Source organism: Choloepus didactylus, chromosome 7, assembly GCF_015220235.1.
Source record: "Choloepus didactylus isolate mChoDid1 chromosome 7, mChoDid1.pri, whole genome shotgun sequence".
NCBI classification, from domain to species: Eukaryota; Metazoa; Chordata; class Mammalia; order Pilosa; family Megalonychidae; genus Choloepus; species Choloepus didactylus.
Window position 1 is genome coordinate 20,339,029 of NC_051313.1, and position 23,420 is coordinate 20,362,448.

Below are 23,420 nucleotides of genomic sequence, written 5' to 3' on the forward strand. Positions count from 1 at the left end.
GGATGTGATTTTGGTGAAGTTCCTAAGTCTCCAATATACCAGTTAACAAATATTTCTTAAGCTAAGCAATAGTTTTAGGAGTGTTAATTTTATATTTAATCTGTTTCATCCTAAAATATGAAAGGAGAAAGTCATATGTAAGAAGTATTATATTATGTTCATATGAAGTTTGTTTTCAATGAAATTTATGGCACCGGAGGAGATTCTTATACTATCTCATTGCAAACATTTTTTTAACTTTGTTTTTTAAAATTCAGTTTTATTGAGATATATTCACATACAATACAATCATCCATGGTGTACAATCACCTGTTCACAGTGCCATCTTGTAGTTGTGCATTTATCACCCCAATCTATTTTTGAACATTTTCCTTACACCAGAAAGAATCAGAATAAGAATAAAAAATAAAAATAAAAAAAGAACACCCAAATCACCCCCCCATCCCACCCTATTTTTCATTTAGGCTTTGTCCCCATTTTTCTACTCATCCACCCATACACTGGATAAAGGGAGTGTGATCCACAGGGTTTTCACAATCACACTGTCACCCCTTATAAGCTACATTGTTATACAATCATCTTCAAGAGTCAAGGCTGCTGGGTTGGAGTCTGGTAGTTTCAGGTATTTACTTCTAGCTATTCCAATATATTAAAACCTAAAATGTGTTATCTATATAGTGCACAAGAATGTCCAGCAGCGTGACCTCTCGACTCCATTTGAAATCTCTCAGCCACTGAAGCTTTATTTCTTTTCATTTTGCATCCCCCTTTTTGTCAAGAAGATGTTCTCCATCCCACGATGCCCCATCCAGATTCATCCCTGGGAGTCATATCCTGCTTTGCCAGGGAGATTTACACCCCTAGGAGTCAGGTCCCATGTAGGGGGGAGTGGCAGTGAGATCACCCACCAAGGTGGCTTAGTTAGAGAGAGAGGCCACATCTGAGCAACAAAGAGGTACTCAGGGGGAGACTCTTAGGCACAATTATAAGCAGGTTTAGCCTCTCCTTGCAGCAACAAGCTTCGTAGGGGCCAGCCCCAAGACAGAGAGCTCAGCATATCAAGCCGCCAGTCCCCAATGTTCATAGCAAACATTTTTATAACAAAATGTCATAGTCCTTTTTTTTTCTTTTTTCCAGTCCAGAAGGATATAGTCCGCATCCTCCCCAATTTAGATGTTGAAGTCAAAGACATTACTGACTCTTACGATGCTAACTGGTTTCTTCAGCTCTTATCTACAGAAGATCTTTTGGAAATGACCAGTAAAGAGTTTCCCATAGTAGCTGAAGTCATAGAAGGGCCTCTTGGAAACCAGCTACCCAGAAGCATTTTACAGCCTGGGAAAACCATTGTGATTCACAAAAAATACCAGGCTTCGAGAATCTTAGCTTCAGAAATTAGAAGCAATTTTCCTAAAAGACACTTCTTGATCCCCACTAACTATAAAGGCAAATTCAAGCGGCGACCCCGGGAGTTCCCAACTGCCTATGACCTAGAGATAGCTAAGAGTGAAAAGGAGCCTCTCCATGTGGTGGCCACCAAAGCCTTTCATTCCCCTCATGATGAGCTGTCATCGGTAAGTGTCGGGGACCAGTTTCTAGTGCATCACTCACAGACTACTGAAATCCTCTGTGAGGGAATCAAAACAGTGGTGGACATTCTGGCCTGTGAAAAAATCCTCAAAAAGTCTTATGAGGCAGCACTGCTCCCTTTGTACATGGAAGGAAATTTTGTAGAGGTGATTCATGATAAGAAACGGTACCAGATTTCTGAGCTCTGTACACAGTTCCGCCTGCCCTTCAATGTGAAGGTGTCTGTGAGAGACCTTTCCATTCAAGAGGACATTTTGGCTGCTACCCCAGGACTGCAGTTGGAGGAAGAGATCACAGACTCTTATCTACTCATAAGTGACTTTGTCAACCCCAGGGAGTGCTGGGAAATTCCTGCTGGCCGCTTGAATATGACTGTACAGCTAGTTAGTAATCTGTTTCGGGAAACAGGATTGTTTACAGTCAAGACTCTGGTAGAAGAGATCACTGAAGAACAATATTATATGATGCGGAGATATGAAAGCTCTTTCTTGCATCCTCCACCTCGTCCTCCCAAACATCCCACAGTGGTGGAAACAAAGTTAACTCCGTTAACCTCAGTGGAAGAAGAGATAGTGGGTCTGCCTAAGTCTCCCAAGGTAAGGTTATAATTTTGTCTTATTTCCTCTACAGAATTTTTCTTGAAGCAATCTATTTCAAATCTGTTCTGAGCTTGCTTTTTTGCCTACATTTCTTTCTTTCCTACCATATTTGAAGTGAGCCGTCTTGATGCACAGTAGATGAATAAACATCAGCAGTGCATAAGCTGTTGGAGCATTTTGTATTTTGATGCTTAATTGGTTGAAGTGGCATGATGTTTATGTTGCATTAGAAATAGAAGGGATGACATTTGGATATGTTGACCCAAATTGCCATTTCAATGGGTTTTGGTAATTAAGAATGTTTTATAAGGTGCCCCAGAAGCAAATCTCTTTTATTTTGGAAATGCTGTTCATTTTTTCTAGGTAGAATTGTTTTAATACTTCATCCAGGAAATGAGCTTACAATAAACTCCCTTCTAGGTTGGGAGTCGGGGTAGGGGGATACTGGTAGCGTGCATCTATAACACATGTCTTCATTTTGTTTTATGTGCAGAATGATGTAAAAATATCTTGGCAGAACTGTGTGTGAGAATGTGAGCATCTGCCTACATTCTGCCTATCTTAGAGTTGCTATCTCTAACAGTTCTATTGAAAAACAAAATCAATAAAATTTCAGGCAGTGTGAGATCATTACAGAGTGAACAGCACCATTACTACTCTAAAAATTTGGGGGATTTCAGCTACATTTCTGCTTAAGGTCTTTGTCTTTTGAAAACTTCCTGCTGGCTGCCTGGAAAGAGCTTGCCTCCATACCAGGATGGGGAGATCATTTATCCATCAGTGATTCTATGAGGGGTGGAAGGAGAGCATTCTGGCCTAGCAGATGTTGTGCTAGCAACTTGGGGAAACAGAGCAATTAGTAAAACAAAGAGAGATGCTGTGTTTACACTCTATACTTAGGAATGAGAGCAGCCTTGGGCTTCAACTATGTGGATATGGAAATACATTTAATTCTACATTTCGAAGATTGCAAACTGATTGTGTGCTGGGGAAATCTAATAAAGATCTCCAAACTCATCTTCAGAAAAAAATAAAACCAGTTGAAATTTCCTTTCCAGAAAAAATAGTTTTGAAGGAGTCACTTCTAATCAAACACCGTTTCTGAATAATATTGTCTTATGCTGTAGATCATAATATCACTCGTATCAATGTGGAGGGTGTCTTTTGCTTCAGTGTTCAACCTATTTTTATCACTGAGTTGGATGATGTGAGATGGAAGACTTTTCTCGTTTTTAGTGGGTATAATTTAGGCAGACTGATGGCTCTCCAAAGATGACCATACACAAATCCCTGGTACCTGTGACTGTGCTGCTTTGCAGATGTGATTAAGGAATTCAGGTGGGAAAATTATCCTGGTTTATCCAGGTAGGCCCAAGGTAACCACATGCATCCCTAAAAGAATCTTTCTGAGGTGAGGTAAGAGTCAGAGGGAGAAGAGACTATGGAAGAATGGCCAGAGGGAGGCAGTGTTGTTTGCTTTGAAGATGGAGAAAGGGAACCATGAGCCAAGGAATGCAGACAGCCTCTGGAAGCTGGAAAAGGCAGGGAAATGGATTCTTCCCCAGAGCCTCCATAAAGGAATGCAGGCCTGTCCAGACCCTGATTTTAGTTCCACAAGACCTGTGCCAGATTTCTGACTCATAGAACTGCACGGTAAGAAGTTTGTGTTGTTTAAGCCATCAAGTTTGTGGCAGTTTGCTGTAGTCATGTAAAGTTGGAAGGGATGAAGAAAAACCTTAGAGAGCAAAATCAACATATGTTAGGACTCTAGTTGCCAATGATGAAGTTTTTCTTTTTTTAAAAATTTATTAGCTCATGTACCCAGGGAGAATCTAAGGGTACAGCTAAGCTTCCAGAAGTAGAACCAGGATCACAAACAGGGCCAGAATGGTCTCTACTCTTCATTACACATTGGTTTTATTTTCATAAGCTAAGTTTATTCACATGAGTGGCACTATTGCTGACAGTTCCTGCCTCTCACGTCTTATGGTTCCATCACTAGAGAAGAATGGAATCTCTCTGAATGATTTTAATTTTAAAAAGGGAAGGATCTTTATGAGATCATATGCTCATTTATCTCCTGGCTTAATCAACTTATTGGTAAGCCAAACTAGATACATGATTGGCGTGAAAGGGAGTGAGGACCTGTTGCTTCAAATAATATAGATATTAGAACCACAGTTAGGAGAAGGTCTGGAGAGACAAAAGAACAGAATATACTACAATCCAGAAGGAAGAAGAAATTTAAAGTCTTGAACCAGCAAGAAGGCATTAACAGAGAAAAAGAGATTAAAATTAAGAAAATATCTTTCAATGGAAGGCCATATGAAAATGATCCAAGCATTTTATTAAGAGATAAGCTCACAAAACAACAGGGCTATATCAAGACTACTAAAGTATAGCTAATGTGAACTTTGACCAAATTCATAGATGTAGGATTCCAGATCAAGTTAATCATTCCTAACTGCTTGTTCACTGGTCAGACATTGCATGGAATAGTGAGTCCAGTTCAGAATTAACAGGTCACACACCGCATGGAAATAGTGTGGCTGTTGCAGCCCTTGAGGGCTTTGCCAGTCCAGAAGCCAAAGAAGACACCAGGCATTTTCTGATACATGAACTTTTATTCAGGGCTTGCTTACAGGGTGAGAAGTCGTGTAGAGGTCATCACGGCACTCTCTCGCTGGGCAGGTGCTGCATTCGCAGGGAAGTTGACCACACACTTAAAGAGGACAACAAGCCAGTTATAAGGGTTCGAGACAAAGATATTCCCAAGAGTACAAGCCAGGGAACCGAGTCTTGTGACGTTGGGTGGGTGGGTGGTGGTGATCCAATAGATAACCACAAGAGTGTTATAAAGGAAGTAAACTATTAACACTTGATGGCGGGAGGTCTGGGGACCATTTACAACTTGCTCCTTTTTGAGACCAAGAGTTTCTCACCTCCTGCTACTTCCCATTTCACATTGTAAAGTTACATTTTAAGGTTAATTTACCATTTTTTGTCTAGCGGTTTATGAAGACAATAGGTTAAACATCAGCTGCCCAAGTCACACAGTCTGTTGTGTGACGACAACTTCTTCAGGCCTGTTTTGCTTGGGCCAGGGGCTGCGACAGTGTCCAATTCTGAATTACAACTCTGGAGAAAAGTATCAGTTAACCGAAGTTTGTTAAGAGAGGTTAAGTTAATAGACATTCGTTAAGAAGTTAAGAGGTTCTGTGCGATTTCCACTTGAGGAATGATTGATGGAAATTTAGTGATCATCTAAATTTGAAAGTCTTATTATTGATATTATTATTTTATACACTTAAAGAACTGTTACGTGGGAAAGAATAGAGACTTATTTTCCATTTACAACACTTTCAACACTGATTGGAAATCAAAGGGATACCAATTATGGTGTCATATGCTGGAACATATTTCTTGCCCCCAAAAAAGGGTATGGCAGAAGCTAAAGAACCATAGGTAGATCAGTGTTGTTTTTGGGAATTCCTGCTTTGAATGAGAGTTACCAGACAGTTTAGAAGGATCTATGACTTTTTTGTTTCTAATCAGTTCCATCAGTGTGGGAATAAAGCAAAATATTTTCTTTGGAATCACTTTAAAATGCTAGAAGCCACTGTAATTTACCTTTGTCAGACCTACTGACCTCATTTTCAACAATTTTTCTCACCATGAAGATAGGAGCTTGCTTAGTTAATTATTTTGTAATATAAGCAGAATCTCTGTTACAATCTGCATAATATGCTTAAAAAAAGTCTTGTACCAATTATTTGTTATATCACCATGTCATCCTTTCATATATTTCCTTTATGATTCTTTCGATATCTGTATTAAAGCTCTTTTATCATGAATGCTTTTGAAGTGATTGGCTAGAACATTTTTATACTTTACAGGCAACAAGGCAAGAAGCAGCTATTGAAAACATGCCCTTAAGATTTGGGGCTGTATGTGGTCTATTGCTTTAAATTTACAGAACAAGTTTGAAGGGCTATTCAGAGTTTAAATATTCCAAGTCATTTAGCTCATTAAAATGCCTTATTACATGCTTAGGGAAGAAAATCAGATGCTTCTTTATATGAGTTTACTTTTGCCTTCCCAATGGGTCATTAAGTTTATTAGATCATCTCTTGTGCTGTTAAGTTATAGGACAGATATATAGATAATATAAGGGTAAGAATCTAAAATGTACTTAGTATTAGCCAAATTCAGCTATAGCAGGTATCCATTGATAGTTATGAAGCCTTTAAGTTAATCTAAGAGGTTTGGAAATTAAGAATATATGAGAGTAGGAAGAAGTTCACAGAAATGTTGCTATCTTAGGTTATCTGTCTTTCTTATTCCTTTGCTGGATTATAGTCTGTATATTTTCTTGGAGTAGAGTAGGAAATGTTGGAAGTAAAGTAGTTATTTTAGGTTAGTTGTCTTTTTCTTATTCCCATTTTTTGGTTTGTTTAAAAAATTTTTTTATTGTGTTTAAAAAATTTTTTTTGTATAGTTAATAGTTAATTAAAAAAACAATAAAAAAAAGATAACATTAGGGAAACATAGGCAAGGCCTGTAGAGGAAATTTCTGTACTATTTTTGCAAATTTTCTATGAGCCCAAAATTAGTTAAAAATAAAGTTTTTCAAAAGAAAAAAAATATATGAGAACAATTGTATTTGTCAGAGTTCTCTCGGGAAACAGAATTAACAGGATATACATATATATATGTATACATATGTATATATGTATATATATATGTAAATATTACGAGATTTTTTTCTGGGAATTGGCTCACATGACAGTGGGGATAGGCAAGTCTAAATTCCGTAGGGCAGTTTGTAAGCCAGAAACTCCATTGAAGGTTTCTGATGAGTTCCCCAGGACAAGCTGGCTGGCTGAAGTAGAGATGGATATTTTCACTTCTGACTGCTGAATTCATCGCTTCTTTTAAGGCCTTTAACCAACTGGATGAGCCTTCTCTCATTGTTGAAGGCAGTCTCCTCACTTGATTGTAGTTGTAGTCAGTGATAGGTGCAATCAGCTTACTGATGATTTAAATCCATGAAATACCCTTACAGTAACTGTATTAGTTAGGGTTCTCTGGGTAAACAGAATCAACAAGAGATATCTATAAATATAAGATTTTATAAAAGTGTCTCACGCAACTGTGGGTATGCACGAGTCCAAATTCTGTAGGGCAGGCAGCAAACTGGCAACTCCAATGAAGATGTTAGATGAAGTCCTCAGGCAGCAAACTGGTAACTTTGATGAACACCTCAGGAAATGCTTAGCTAGCTAGCTGAAGAAGAGATGAAGGTCCTCTATCTGTCTTGCTTAAAAGTCTTCAACTGGTTGGATTAAATCCAGTGTGGAAGACACACCCTTCATTGATGTCATCAGTCACAGCTGCAGCCAATTGACTGATGATTTAATAAACCAGTCTTCTGGTTTATTAACCAGCCACAAATGTCCTTGCAGTTAGACCAGAGCATGCTTGACCAGACACCTGGGTACCATCACCTGGCCAAGTTGACACATGAACTTAACTGTCACAGAAGGTTATAGAACTATGATAAATTGAAGGAATTGCTTTCCCAAGAAAGATTGAAGACTGTTCGATAGCTTTAGGAGAGACCTAAATAAGAAAAAAATGGATTGCAGTGGAAACTTGAGACTGGTATTCTAGCTTTTGGCAGGAATGGGGGTTGGGGGTGGAATTCAACACCACCTCAAGGTTTTACATTGAAGGATGGTGTTGCTTTTTAAATGTGATACTTTGATATTTGAGAGAAAATGTATGGAGTCAAAAGAATGAGAGAGAGGCATAACAAATTGACCAACAAAATTATTTTTAGCCTTACAATATCATGTAGAAACAGTGTCTTTGAGATCTGTGTATTTGGATTCTTAATCAGATGAAAACAATATTACAAAGTGATTAAATAAATGAAGTTGGGACTAAAAATTGTGTTCTCAATAGGAATACTGTGAGATAGGGTCCCCCTCCCCAATGGTTAGTTTCAGTGTCAGAAAGAATTTCTTACAGTTTGAAAGAGCATATCCTCATCGGGGTTTTGGCCTGTCATGGATATATATGGCTATGACTTCTGAGTGCCACACAGGAGAAATGTAACTTCTGCATCTTGATGAAAGGGCCTATAACCAGATAGAAAAACAAACCTTTGGTTGAAAGATGAGATACTCTACTTCTTTAGAGCCTGCAGCTGGGACCAGAAATCTTGCATTTCACTAACTCTGTTTGGCCATTTAATGCCCAAGTGTCTCCTTTGCTACCGGAATTTCTAGGTTTCTGTCAGACAAGAACACCCAAAGGAGACGTGAAGGCAAAGAGCAAGGGAGGCAGCAATGGCAAGGTACTGTGAAATTGTGAAATGAGCAGGAAAAAGAAATCCCGTATGAAAATTAGTGAGGGCTGGAAAAGGCAGAAGGAAAGCAATAGTTCCTGGGAGGTGCCGAGAGAACATTTCAACAGCTGCAGCTGGTGTTAAGAAGTTGCTTCTGATGTGGTGTGACAGTTAGAGCAGCTGAGTATTAAAGAAAACCATGCTTCAAGGCAAAATCTAGATCTTTAGAGAATAGTATTATGTGTACTCAGTTGTGATCTATATGATTTGGTCAGAAATGATGTGATTTGTTTTTGTTTTTGTTAACCTGATGCTGGGTAAAAGCATTAAGAGTCTTTGCATTTATATCTGAGTCTATTCTTCTGAAGACTTGATATTATCTACTCTGGGTGTCCCTTCTTGGTCTCAAATGGAAGCTGACAGTCTGTTTCCCTTTGAATAAGGAAACATGATTTTTATAACAATTTTTCAAAGAACACACAATGAAAATGGAGAACATGAGCATCCTTAAAAATGTGGTTATTGTATATGGATAATAAGAAAAATAAAGGAGACTTATGGCCTTCCTTTAAAAAGTTGACAAATGTTGACTGTGAGATACATTTTAGTATCTTTTTAGCAGATATTTGAGCTGTTCATTGTGCAAGACACATGCAGATGAATAAAACATGATTTCTGAGCTGCCTGAGACTTGCCGTTAGGTAAATGGAACGGGTCTGTATACAACCAACTATAGTAGGAGGACATGAAAAGGGTGGGAAGGAAGGAAAAGGATAAATAAGAGAAGTGCTGAGTTGAAAATCAGCCAAACTGGAGTTCCAACTGAAACCTCAGTAGTGATCTGTGCACAATGGGGTGTGCACAGTTTTTATAAGTCCTGTGCTTCTGGAAGTGGGAGAGTAATTTGAACTTTCAAGGTTTTGCTCTAAACATGACAGGCACTACGTTAATACTTCTAGCTGGACAGCTGAGTTTGTTCTAAATTAGTGTACAATGAAAAAGAACAGTCCAAAGTAAGACAACAGGAAATATTGCCTAGTTTTAAAGTATTTACCACCAAAAATAACAAGTTGTTAAATAAAAAATAAAACACTAAATTTCTCTAAAGATTTTATGTCTAGAGAACATTGTTTTCATTCTGAGAAGACCAAATACACTCCCACCTGAAAATAGTTTGAATGAACCAAAACTTTGACCCTCTTTGAACTTTCAAACACTGGAAATGTCCAAATGGAGTGGGGCTTGTGATTAAAAACAAACAAAATTAATTAGTAATGTTCCTTCCCACCACTCTGTGGAGTCAAGATCTAAAATACTGCCAAATGTATTATTCATAATTTCAATGTTAATGGTTGTTTATGTGCATGTATGTGTGTATATGTGTATATGTGTGTGTGTATGTGTGCGTGAAACTTAATTTTAGCTTCATAAACATGGGAATTAATTTTTTAAATTATTTATTCTTCCTACTGGATGGGCAAAATGATTGAATGAAGTTTCAAGTACATTACTTCACATAAGATTTCTGGCTTTTAAGAAGGTTAGAGGAGTGTTCCAGTTTGTGAATGCTGCCAGAAAGCAAAACACCAGAGATGGATTGGCTTTTATAAAAGGGGATTTATTTGGTTACACAGTTACAGTCTTAAGGCCATAAAATGTCCAAGGTAATGTATCAACAATTGGGTACCTTCACTGGAGGATGGCTAATGGTGTCTGGAAAACCTCTGTTAGTTGGGAAGGCATGTGGCTGACTTCTACTCCAAGTTCTGGTTTCAAATGGCTTTCTCCCAGGATGTTCCTCTCTAGGCCACAGCTCCTCTTCAAAATGTCATTCTCAGTTGCTCTTGGGGCGTTTGTCCCCTCTTAGCTTCTCCGGAGCAAGAGTCTGCTTTCAACAGCCGTTTTCAAACTGTCTCTCATCTGCAGCTCCTCTGTCAGCTCCTGTGCATTCTTCAAAGTGTCCCTCTTGGCTGTAGCAAGCTTGCTCCTTCTGTCTGAGCTTATATAGTGCTCTAGTAAACTAATCAAGGCCCATGCTGAATGGGCAGGGCCATGCCTCCATGGAAATTATCTAGACTTATCACCTGCAGTTGGGTGAGTCACATTCCACGGAAATACTCAATCAAAGAATTACAATCTAATCAACACTAATACGTCTGTCTCCACAAGATTGCATCAAAGATAGTGGTGTTTTGGGGGACATAATACATTCAAACTGGCACAAGTCGTTTTTGTTTTCTTAAACGTCCATGACCTGGAAATCCCTGTTTAGAAATGACCAGCAGTAACAGAAGAATTGGTAGTCTGAGACATTCAAGGCACAAGATGTATGAAGATAGAGCATTTGAATGCCAAAGTTCTATAATTCCTATAGGAATTTTAGTGCCTAAAATCTTTGAGTTGAGTGTGGGCGCACTAGATATTTTAAGTTCTATTCTTTGAGCTCAGTATCTTCAGTTTTGTTTTTTACATTTTACAAAACAAAGTAGATGGAGAAAAGCAGAGGAGATAAGTTCCAGCTGACTTTGCAGTTTTCCAAACTGATTTATCTGAATTTTCCATTACTATATTTATCAGTTCTGAATTTATTTTAGAATAAAAAAGTTTCCTAGAAATAAATTGATAAAACGTAAGCCATACATTTGAGAAAATGAGTTTTGCTACAACTTCCCAGTTTCTTGCAAACCAACCACTACTTTTAATCTTTTGGTTTCTTTTTCATTGATGTCAGATCTATATCAATGAAAATATTATGCTTTGCTTCCCAAACTAATTTTACTGGGTAAATTTAAGATAGAAAATGAGCTTAATGCGGCTACGAAGGCATGTATAAGGATAGGTTTCCAAAAATCAGTATCTTTTGTTTCAAATTTTGAAAAGTAGAAATTTAAGAAGAAAAAGATTTGCTTTAAAATATAGAAGAGAGTAGTAAGTGAAAGTAAACTTTGAATTTAAGAGACCAGAGAGTCCATAAACATTCTAAAACTTCATAAAGGACTCAAATCCATTGTTTTAGGGAAAACTTTCAGTCAATCTTTTACAGCACTAGATTTTTTTTTTTTCATATACTCTATCCAGAATGTAACCTGAATATGCTCATGTTTTAGAAAGCCTCTAAAATGATTAGCTAGATACACTTTCAATAGAACAAATTTCTTTTAGCAACTTTGTAAGATATACTGTCATTTAAGATATTTACCATGAACAAATTGCATAGCTCATTTAAAATCTGATGGGAAGAGAAAGGGGAAATCTTATAAAATCAAAAGGTTCCTGACTATAAAATTAGCCAAACAGGAGTCAATTTATATATTAAAAACTACAAGGTAATTCTGAACGCCATACATTTTAATAAGTTGATCTTTTTATGCAGACACAAAATTTTAAAAAGCTGATGGTAAAATTATGGGGTTACAAAATATATAAAAAGCAACAAATATCTGTTCTTCTAGTATAACTGCAGAGATGAGAACATTATTCTAACTTGCGACATGATGCTTGTTTATTACATCACTAAACTTTATACACCATTTCTTATCAAGTGCTTTAAAATCTTAATTTTTTTTTAAATGAACAATTATAAGTTTTAAAGTGGAATGAATTACAAAGTCATGCCAGTTGTGTTTCCTCAGTTGTTATCCAGGCATGGGAACTGCCTTCCTCCGGCTATTTTTCTCCTTGAGGGCTCTGGTTCCAGCTTCTCCTCTAAGCTATAATCATTTCTTCATTGTCCGTTCAAACTAGACTCTTCCCTAGCCAAATTCTCTTTCACAGGGTGGTCAGGCATCCTGTGTTCAATAAAACATCCTAAGGTCTGTGATACAGGCTGGTCTCAATCTTCTGTAATCAAAACAAGAGCTGCCCACTACCAAGCTCTCCCTCTGTTTTGGCACTGTGAAGATGCTTACTGCAATTATTACTTCTTTTAATCCTCCACCTGCTCCATGAGGTGAGTGCTGCTCTAACTTCCATTTTACAGATAAGATTATTGAGGCTTGTCTCATGGTCACTATTGATACCAATGTTGGCAAATTTTATGGCCACTCTTTAGGACTCATACAATTTGAATACAGAGTAGCAAATGGCACAGTTGAATAATTCTTACTTTTTGAAGTATTTTATTTGTCTTCAGGATATCAAACCCTCCTGGTTTCTTGTGCTACAGTGGTTGCAATTCCTCTGTCTTCTTTTCTGGCTCTCCTTCAGTGTTCCTTTACTCTAAATGATCAAGAGCCTTAAGGCTCAGTTTTCAGTCTCTTTATCTATACTCACTTCTTAAGTTCCTATCCATATACACAAACCTATTTTTTTTACATGTAATACCACTCTTAGTAGACTTTATTTATGTATATGACTTCTTTAAGTAAAGCAACTAGAAATTCTCATTTTTTTTTTACAAATGTTTGAATGTATTTAGATGTCATTTTAAAAGGAAAGTTCAGTCTTTGAGAGATGGCAGGCTACAATGTTGTGTGTGGACTGTGGAGTTTTCAACTGCGCTCCTAAAGTTCAGGGGAAGTGATCAGGTGAGGAAAGAGACCTTCTTCTGAGATGCTATCCTCATAAATGTAGGTTTATCATTCTCAGAATTTTTCTTTCCTGATCCAGTAATGAGAAGAAAGCTGGAGAATCCCTTGAACTCTCCAAGAGTCATGTGAATTTTAGAGAATGTTTTAGATCATTCTTGGTATCAGTAAAAGCTCTTTATTAATAATTTAGGGTTTAGATAGGATGAACTTCAGGATTTAGAACTAGGACTGGAATTAGGACTACTAATTTAGGAATTTAAAGTCAAGGTGATAATACAAGATTGAGAGAGAATATGCAGACTTCTCTTCATTAAGAGAAATACAGACCTGTACAGGAGAAAGGCCAATAAGAATTAATGCATTAAAGAGGTCAGAATTATAGATAAACATTTCACAAGCCAAAAAATTCAGAAATTATTACTGCTACCCAGAGAAAAACTAGAATCATATAATTGTAGCAGAAGGTTGATAAAAAGATAAAAATCAAGTTGTTTGTATTTCTTTAAATATTGCTTAATTGTACATTTTATATATAATGACTTTTTAATAAATAGAATTTTATTAAGATATATTCACACAGCATAGAAACCATCTGAAGTATACAATCATTGGTTTGTAGTGTCATCACTTAGTTGTGCATTCAGCACCATGATCAAATTTAAAACATTTTCATTACTCCAGAAAAAAACAAAAATAAGAAAGAAAACCCTAATCCTTTCATACTACTTTTCCCCCTATATTATTGACCCATAGTATTGGTGTGGTATATTTGTTACTGTTAATGAAAGAGTATTAAAATATTACTGTTAACTATAGTCCATAGTTTGCAATAGGTACATTTTCCCCCATATACCCCTCAATTATTAGCTCGTTATAGTAGTGCTGTATATCTGCTCTAATTCATGAAAGAACTTTTTTTATATTTGTGCAGTTAATCATGGACATTGTCCACCACAAGATTGATTGTGTTATACATTCTCATGTTTTAACCTCCAACTTTCCTTTTGGTGACACACCTGACTCTAAACTTCCCCTTTCCACCACATTCACACCCATTCAGCGCTGTTAATTACTCTCACAATAATGTCCTACCATCACCTCTCTCCATTTCCAAATGTCTACATTCACCCTAGCTAGACATTCTGCACACATTAAGCAACCACTCCTCATTCTCTAGCCTCAGTCTATTTTCTGGTAACCTATATTCTATATTTTATGTCTTTGAATTTACATATTATATAGTGAGTTCATGTCAGTGAGATCATAAAATACTTGTCATCTTGTATCTGACTTATTTCACTTAACATAAAGTCCTCAAACCTCATCCATGTTGTCACATGCTTCAGGATTTCATTCCTTCTTACTGCTGAAAAATATTACATAATATGTATATACCACATTTTGTTTATCCAGTCATCTGTTGATGGACAGTTGGGTTGTTTCCAAATTTTGGCTATTGTGAATAATTCTGCTATGAACATGAGTGTGAAATGCCTGTTTGGGTCTCTGCTTTTAGATCTTCTGGGTATATCCTGAGTAGTGGGATTGCCGGTTCGTAAGCCACTTCTGCTTATCTTCACGAGGAACCAACAAACCACCCTCCACAGCAGCAGTACCAGTTTGTGTTTCCTCTAGCAGTGAATAAGTGTTCCAATTTCTCCACATCCTCTCCAACACTTTCAATTGCCTGTTTAATACTGGCCATTCTAGTAGGTATAAGATGATATCTCACTGTGGTTTTGATTCGCATTTCCCTGTTAGCTAGCAAAGTTGAGCATCTTTTCATGTGCCATCTGTATATTGTCTATAGAGGGATGTCTGTTCAGACCTTTTGCCCATTTTCAATTGGGTTGTCTTTTTACTGTTGGGTTGTAGGATTTCTTTATATATGCTGGATATCAAATCCTTACCAGACATGTGATTTCCAAATATTTTCTCCCATTGAGACCTCATCCTTTTGACAAAGTCCTTTGAAGCGCTGAAGAATTCAAATTTGAGGAGTTCCCATTTATCTATTTTTTCTTTCATTGCTTGTGCTTTGTGTGTAAAGTCTAAAAAACTACTGCTTATCACTAGACCTTGAAGATGGTTCCTATATTTTCTTCTAGGAGTTGTGTGGTATTGGTTTATATTTAGGTCTTTGATCCACTTTGAGTTAATTTTTTGAATAGGGTATGAGATAGAGGTCCTCTTTCACTCTTGTTTATGGATATCAAGTTTTCCCAACATCACCATTGAAGAAACTGTTCTGTCTCTGTTGAGCGGGCTTGGCAACCTTATCAAAAATCAAATGACCAAAATAGTTTGGGGTGATGAATGCATAACTATATGATGGTACTGTGAACAGTTGATTGTATACCATGGATGATTGTATGGTATGTGAATATATCTCAATAAAACTGAATGTAACTTAAAAAACAAAGAACAAACAAAAAAAATAAAGAATTTGGACTTGATGATATGGTGCTAAAAGTGTCATTGACTGGCAGACAAACTATATTACATCATATTTTCATCAATCCTGCAGTTTAGTGGGAAAGATATTATTATATATCTTGTATACATGGTGGAAAGAGAAGATACATTGCTAATATTATACAAAATGTTAATGGCATAAAGGCATAATTGCATAACTGAATGAAATCAAGGCTTTTTATAGCTTTATTGTAAAGCATTTGTGCTTTCAAAATCATTATATTTCCCCAATGTTTCCTAAAATGGTTCATTACTTGATATATGACATTGTATTTTTCTGGTCTCAGGGTTTTAGTAATTCTCAATGCATTTTTCATATTGTATAAAATAAATAGAACTCTAAACAAACAAAAAAAAATCAATTGACCATAGATATGAGGGTCTATTTCAGAGCTCTCCATTAGATTCCATGGATCAGTATGTCTATTTTTATGCCAGTACCATGCTGTTTTGATCACTGTGGCTTTATAATATGTTTTAAGTCAGGAAGTGTGATACCTCCCACTTCATTCTTCTTTTCAAGATGTTTTTGGCTATTTGAAGCCCCTTACTCTTTCAAATAAAATTGATAATTATCTTCTCCATTTCTGCAAAGTAGACTGTTGGGATTTTGATTGGTATTGCAATGAATCTGTAGATCAGTTTGGGTAGAATTGACATCTTAACAACATTTAGCCTTCCAGTCCATGAAGACAGAATGTCTTTCCATTTATTCAGGTCTTGTTTGATTTCTTTTAGCAATGTTTTGTATTTTTCTGTGTACAAGTCTTTTATATCCTTGATTAGGTCTATTCCTAGGTATTTGATTCTTTTAGGTGTTATTGTAAATTGAATTTTTTTCTTGATTACCTCCTCAGATAGCTAATTACTAGTGCATAGAAACACTGTTGATTTTTTTTTAATTTTATTTTGAAATAAATTTGAACTTATAGGAAAAGTTGCAAAAACAATACAAAACCCATACACAGAACTCCAGTATACCCTGACCCCCCTCCCCCAATACTCTGATCCACCAACTTGAACATCCTGTCACACCACCATTTCTTTCTTTCTCTCCCTCCCTCCCTATCATCCATCATCTATTGCTCTGTCTTCTGAACATATGAGAGCAAGCTGCACACATCCTTGAACAAACAATATAATTCGCATATACAATTCCCATGAACAATAACATTCTTTTATGCAATCCCATTAAGCACAGCTAAGAAGTTCAAGAAATTCAACATTGATACAAAGCTTACATTCTATATTTCCTTTTTTTTTTTCTTATGTCCCAACTGTGTCCCTTTGAGCCTCCTCTCCTCCATCCTCAGATCCCATCCAGAATCATCCTTGGCATTTAATTGTCATTGCCTATTTAGACTGTCTTTTTTTTTCTTTTTCCAATTGTGGAAACATATATATAGCCTAAATCTTCCCATTCCAACCCCTCCCTAGCATTCCATTGGTGGGATTAATCACATTTACAATGTTGTAATGCTATCACCTTCCCACCATCCATTACTAGAAATTTCCCTTCACCCCAAACAGCAACCCTACACTCATTTCTTAACTCCCCATTGCCCCTTCCCCCACTTCTCATAACCCATACTCTACTTTTCATCTCTATGGTCATATTCTCTGATAATTTCTTTGCATTTACCATGGGGCTTAAATTTAACCTCTTAAATCTATAACAATCTTGTTTTTCTTTGATACCACACTGTTGATTTTTGTGTGTTGATTTGTATCCTGCCACTTTGCTGAACTCACTTATTAGCTCAAGTGTCTATTGCTGTCATTTTTTTCTGGATTTTCTAAATATAGGATCATTTCATTTGCAAATAGCGACAGTTTTACTTCTTTCTTTCCAATTTAGATGTCTTTTATTTCTTTTTCTTGCCTAATCACTCTAGCTAGAACTTCTAGCACAATGTTGCAGTGGTTACTGTGGGCTTCCTTGTCTTGTTTCTTATCTTAGAGGGAAAGCTTTCTGTCTCTCACCATTGAGTATGACTTTAGCTGTGGATTTTTCATATATGCCCTTTATCATGTTGAGGAACATGATTCCTTTGATTCCTACCTTTTGAAGTGTTTTTTATCATGAAAGGATATTGAGTTTTGTCAAATGCCCTTTCTGCATCAATCCAGATGAACATGTGGTTTTTCCCTTTTAACTTGTTAATGTGGTATATTACATTAATTGATTTTCTTATGTTGAACCACCTTTGCATACCTGGAATAAAACCCACTTTGTTGTAGCATAAAATTATTTTAATATGCTGTTGGAGTCTATTCATAAATATTTTGCTGAGGGTTTTTGCATGTATATTCATTACAGAGATTGTTCTGAAGTTTTCTTTTCTTGCAGTATCTTTATCTGGCTTTAGTATTAAGGTAATGTTGGCTTCATAGAATGAGTTTTTGAAGGACAGCTTTGCTGGATAGAGAATTCTTGGCTGGCAATTTTTCTCCTTCAGTATCTAAAATATATCATACCACTGCCTTCTCACCTCCATGGTGTCTGATGAGAAATCAGTCCTTGGTTGTATTTGGCTTCCTTTGTATGTGGTGAATTGCTTTTCTCTTGCTTCTTTCAGATTTTTTTCCTTCTCTTTGGCATTTGACAGTCTGATTACTGTGTGTCTTGAAGTGGGTCTATTCATATTTATTCTGTTTGGAGTACATTGAGCTTCTTGGATTTCCATATTTATGACTTTTATAAGGGTTGGGAAATTTCCAGCCATTGTTTTTTCTCATTTTATTCCTGGGCCTTTTCCCTTCTCTTCTCTTTCTGGGACATCCATGATGCATATATTTGTGCACTTTGTTTTGCCAATAATTTCCCTGAGACCCTGCTCAAATTTTTACATTTTTTTCTCCATTTGTTATTTCATCTGTTCAAATTTGGTTGATTGGTCTTCTAGCTTGCTGATTGTTTCTTCTGTCTCTTCAAGTATGTTGTTGTGGTTCTCCAATATATTTTTAATTTCATCTGCAGTGTTTTTTATTTCCATTATATCTGTTATTTTTCTATGTATTCTTTCAAATTCTTCTTTGTGCTTATATTAGTTAGGGTTCTTTAGGGAAACAGAATCAACAAGAGATATCTATAAATATAAGATTTATAAAAGTGTCTCATGAAACTGTGAGTATTTACAAGTCCAAATTCCATAGGGCAGGCAGCAAACTGACAACTCCAATGAAGATGTAAGTCCATGGATGGTAGTTTTGGCAGAAGCTTTCATTCAGGGAAGGCAAACCCATATCCAGAGTATGTGTCTATTCTGGTAAGAACAGATCATTGCCCCTTCCATGATGGAAGTGTCCAATGTAATCAACCTGTAACCAGGTAGCAGGCTGATCACCTCGGGGAATGGTGCCATATCGGGGACTCAGTGTGGGTCTCTTCTGCTGCAGATTGGGCACTCAGCAGTGTTGTGGCCAGGTCAGTGTTGGTGAGTAGAAGTCCATGTTGCTGATCCCATGCATAATCTCCATTCCTACTACCATGATCACTTTGTTCATGAGCCCATTGGGCAATGACAGGAGTTGCTAAGGGAAGAGGCTGATTGGTATCCACCAAACAGGTCATTTTATCCACTTGGTTATTAAAATCTTCTTCTGCTGAAGTCACCCTCTGGTGAGCATTCACAAGGGACACAAATATCTTCATGTTTTTCACCCAAACAGAAAGGTCTGTCCACATACCTCTTCCCCAGACTTCTTTGCTACCAGTTTTCTAATCATGTTCCTTCCAAGTCCCTGACCATCCAGCCAAACCATTAGCAACAGCCCATGAATCATTATACAAATGCACCTCTGGCCAGTTCTCCTTCCAAGCAAAGTGAACAACCAGGGGTCCTGCTGTAAGTTCTGCCCACTGGGAGGATTTCCCCTCACCACTGTCCTTCAGGGACATCCCAGAAAGAGGCTGCAGTGCTGCAGCTGTCCACTTTCAGGTGGTGCCTGCATATCATAAAGAACCATCTGTAAACCAGGCCCGAGTTCTCTCTTCCTCAGTCAACTGATTGTAAGGAACTCCCCAAGATGCCATAGCTGTGGGCTGGGAAAGGGAAGGTAAGGTGGCAGGAGTGGGGGGCCATGGGCATTTGGGCCACTTCCTCATGTAACTTACTTGTGCCTTCAGAACCCACTTGAGCTGTATCTCATATATATCATTTCCATTTTAAGATGGAGTGCTGCTGTGAATGCCCAACTTTATGGCTTGGCTGGTCGAACAACACTCAGCTCATGATAGGTAACTCAGGTCTCAGGGTAACTTGGTGGCCCATGGTTAAGTGTTCTGTCTCTACTAAGGCCCAGTAGCAGGCCAACAGCTGTTTCTTAAATGGAGAGTATTTATCTGTAGAAGATGGTAAAACTTTATTCCAAAATCCTAAGGGCCTGCATTGTGATTCTTCTATAGGAGCCTGCCAAAGTCTCCAAACAGCATCTCTATTTGCCACTGACACTTCCAGCACCACTGGATCAGCTGGATCATATGGTCCAAGCAGGAAAGCAGCTTGCACAGTAGCCTGTACCTGTTGCAAAGCCTTATCTTATTCCAGTCTCCACTCAAAATTAGAAGCTTTTCTGGTCACTCAGTAAATGGGCTGGAGTAGCACATCTAAATGAGAAATATGTTGTCTCCAAAATCCAAAGAAGCCAACTAAGCATTGTGCCTCTTTTTTGGTTGTAGGATGGGCCAGATGCAACAGCTTATCCTTTACCTTAGAAGGGATATCTCGACAGGCCCCACACCACTGGACACCTAGAAATTTTACTGAGGTGGAAGGCCCCTGTATTTTTGTTGGATTTATCTCCCATCCTCTGCCATGCAAATACCTCACCAACAAATCTAGAGTAGTTGCTTCTTCTTGCTCACTAGGTCCAATCAACATACTATCATCAATATAATTGACCAGTGTGATGTCTTGTGGGAGGGAGAAACGATCAAGATCCCTGCGGACAATATTATGACATAGGGCTGGAGAGTTGATATAACCCTGAGGTAGCACAGTGAATGTAAACTGCTGGCCTTGCCTGCTGAATGCAAACTATTTCTAGTGGTCCTTCCTAAGAGCTATTGAGAAAAAAGCATTTGCCAGATAAATAGCTGTATACCAGGTACCAGGGGATGTGTTGATTTTCTCAAGCAATGAGACCACTTCTGGAACAGCAGCTGCAACTGGTTAAGCTTACAATAATCCACTGTCATCCTCCAAGATCCATTTCTTCTCTGCACAGGCCAAATAGGAGATTTGAATGGGGTTGTGGTGGGAACCACCACACCTGCATCCTTCAAGTCCTTAAGAGTGGCATTAATCTCTGCAATCCCTCCAGGAATCCAATATTGCTTCTGGTTTACTATTTACTGGGAAGTAATCACAGAATGGATCCTGGGACCCACAGGACCCACTGTGAGATAGACCTGAGCTAAAACTCCATTGATCACCTGATCTCCATAAGCCCCAACTCTGACTGGTGGACCAGAGTGATGTTTTGTGTCTCCTGGAATTAACGTCACTTCTGAAGCAGTGTCTAATAATCCCCAAAATATCTGATCATTTCCTTTTCCCCAATGCACAGTCGCCCTGGTAAAAGTCCATAGATCCCCCTGGGGTAGGCTGGGAGGAATATTACAATATAAACTTTTGGCAGTGTAACCAGGTCCTTCCGCAAGGGTACCCAGCCTTCCCCTCGTTCGAGGGGCTCTGGAATCTGTAAACTGTCTCAAGCCTGGGAATTAAGGGGCTGTGACTCTCTGCTTTTGTAATTCAAGGTAGACTTTTGTTCACTTGACCTACAGTTCTTCTGCTTATATAATTCAAACAAGAATTTAGTCAATTGCCCATCTATTTTACTACTAGGTACTCCATGATCTACTAGCCAATGCCATAAGTCTCTGTGAGTCAGATTATTTTGACTGCTGCTTTGAGCCTGTTTTCCATTGTGGTAGCCACACTCACCTTGTCTTTGACGATTAACTGCTGCCATGTGGCTTCTGCTGACTCAGGATCTGATTATCCCCATTGTGGTTAAGGATTCCAACTCAGTGACAGCCATTCCCACAGTAGTATCTGACCTACAGAGAAGAGCGACTACAGAGCTCTTCAGGGATGATGGAGCTAGTCTCACAAATTTATTCCTCACAGTCCTGGTAAAAGGTGTGTCCTCTGGACATTCCAGGGCTGTGTGAGCAGGTCTTCCATGATAAATCCACTCTAACACTCCAATCTCTTTAAGCCTTTGAATCCCCGTCTCCACATTGTACCAGGGCAGTTCTGGCATTTCAACCTCGGGTAATGTCAGCCACCTTTTGATCTGTTTCAGCCAACCATGAAACAAACTGTTAATGCCCTTTCTAACCCCTTGAGCTACAACATTGAATGCAGAATCTCTGCTTAGTGGGCCCATATCAGTAAATTCAGCCTAATCCAACTTTATATTCCTTCCACAATTATCCCACATCCTTAATATCCATTTCTACACATATTTGCCTGGTTTCTGTCTGTATAAGTTGGGAAACTCATACAGTTCTTTTGGAGTATAGCATACTTCCTCATGGGTCACACTTTGTACCTCATCCTTCGGGGCCTGTTGGGACTTTAGTCTAGTTATAGGTCTTGAAGCAAAGACTGGTGGTGGGGGTAGGTCATTAAAAGAATTAGAAGTATCCCTCAAGCCATTTACCTCAGGACATTCTGTTGCAGTTTTGTCTGGTAAAACAGGATTGATCTCTCCAGACAGAGTGTGAGGGCTGCTTCCTCAGGGGAGGTGATTAGCAGGCACTGAAGGGTTAATCTCTTTAGGTGGAGATTGGATGGCAGGCTCCTCGGGGCAGACTGGAGGCTGGGAAGCTATTTCCTCCAAGCATGCTAGAGGTTGGGTAGCTGTCTCCACAGGGCCGACTGGAGGTAGGGTGCTGTTTCCTCAGGATAGCCCACTACAGGTATATCTAACAATGACTCAGCAGAATCTGGCATTCCAATGTCCTCACTGCCATTATTATCAATCCATATGTCCCCATCCCAAGTTTCAGGATCCCATTCTTTTCCAATCAATACCTTTACTTTAACAGTAGACACCCTGAGGGGTTGAGATTTTAGTTTATGCTGTAAATCTACTACTCGCTCAATTAGAGTCTGCATCTGGTTTTCAGAAATCTCAAGTCTGTGGCCACAGGAGTAAGACTTTCTTTCAAGGCACACATAAAAACCTTTACATCCTTCATACAGCACTTAAGTTTTAAATTTGAAGCCCTTAGCTCGTCCCATTCTCTTTTAACTTTATTCAATGTATCTAAGAGCAGCCAGCCAACATCATTATACCTCCTAATTCTGCAAAACTCTGTGAAGGTGTTGAAAACACTGTCATCCAGAGCCTTGCTTCCTACAAGAGTATGATTAGGAGAGTCAAATGGTGCTATTTTGCATATCTCTATTGCCAACTCACGCCATGGACTGTCAGTGCCACCTTGATTATTGGAAATGGAGTTTAGTGCCACTGAATGTAATCAGAGTAGAAAACAAATTGTAAAAACCCATCTTAAGATTCTGCTTCTCAAGAACCTCTCCCAGTACCAAGTTGTGTTAGTTAGGGTTCTCTAGGGAAACAGAATCAACAAGAGATATCTATAAATATAAGATTTATAAAAATGTCTCATGCAACTGTGGGAATGTATGAGTGCAAATCCATAGGGCAGGCAGCAAACCAACAACCCCAATGAAGATGTTTGATGAACTCCTCAGGCAGCTAGCTAGCAACTTCAATGAACATGTTTGATGAACTCCTCAGGAAATGAACTGGCAACTTCGATGAGCTCCTTAGGAAATGCTTTGCTGGTCAGCTGAAGAAGAAGTGAAGTTCCTCTATCTGTGTCTCTTAAAAGTC

General features: G+C 38.1%; 1 protein-coding gene across 3 annotated transcripts in view; it reads left to right on the forward strand.

Moving 5' to 3' along the window:
- The window catches only part of THEMIS (thymocyte selection associated), a 236,513-nt gene that overhangs the window by 116,074 nt on the left and 97,019 nt on the right, over window positions 1-23,420 (forward strand). For all 3 annotated transcript variants that reach the window (XM_037844079.1, XM_037844077.1, XM_037844078.1), the window contains exon 4: window positions 1,138-2,186. In XM_037844079.1, the coding sequence (XP_037700007.1) occupies window positions 1,138-2,186 (1,049 nt within the window). The remainder of the gene's footprint in view (window positions 1-1,137; window positions 2,187-23,420) is intronic.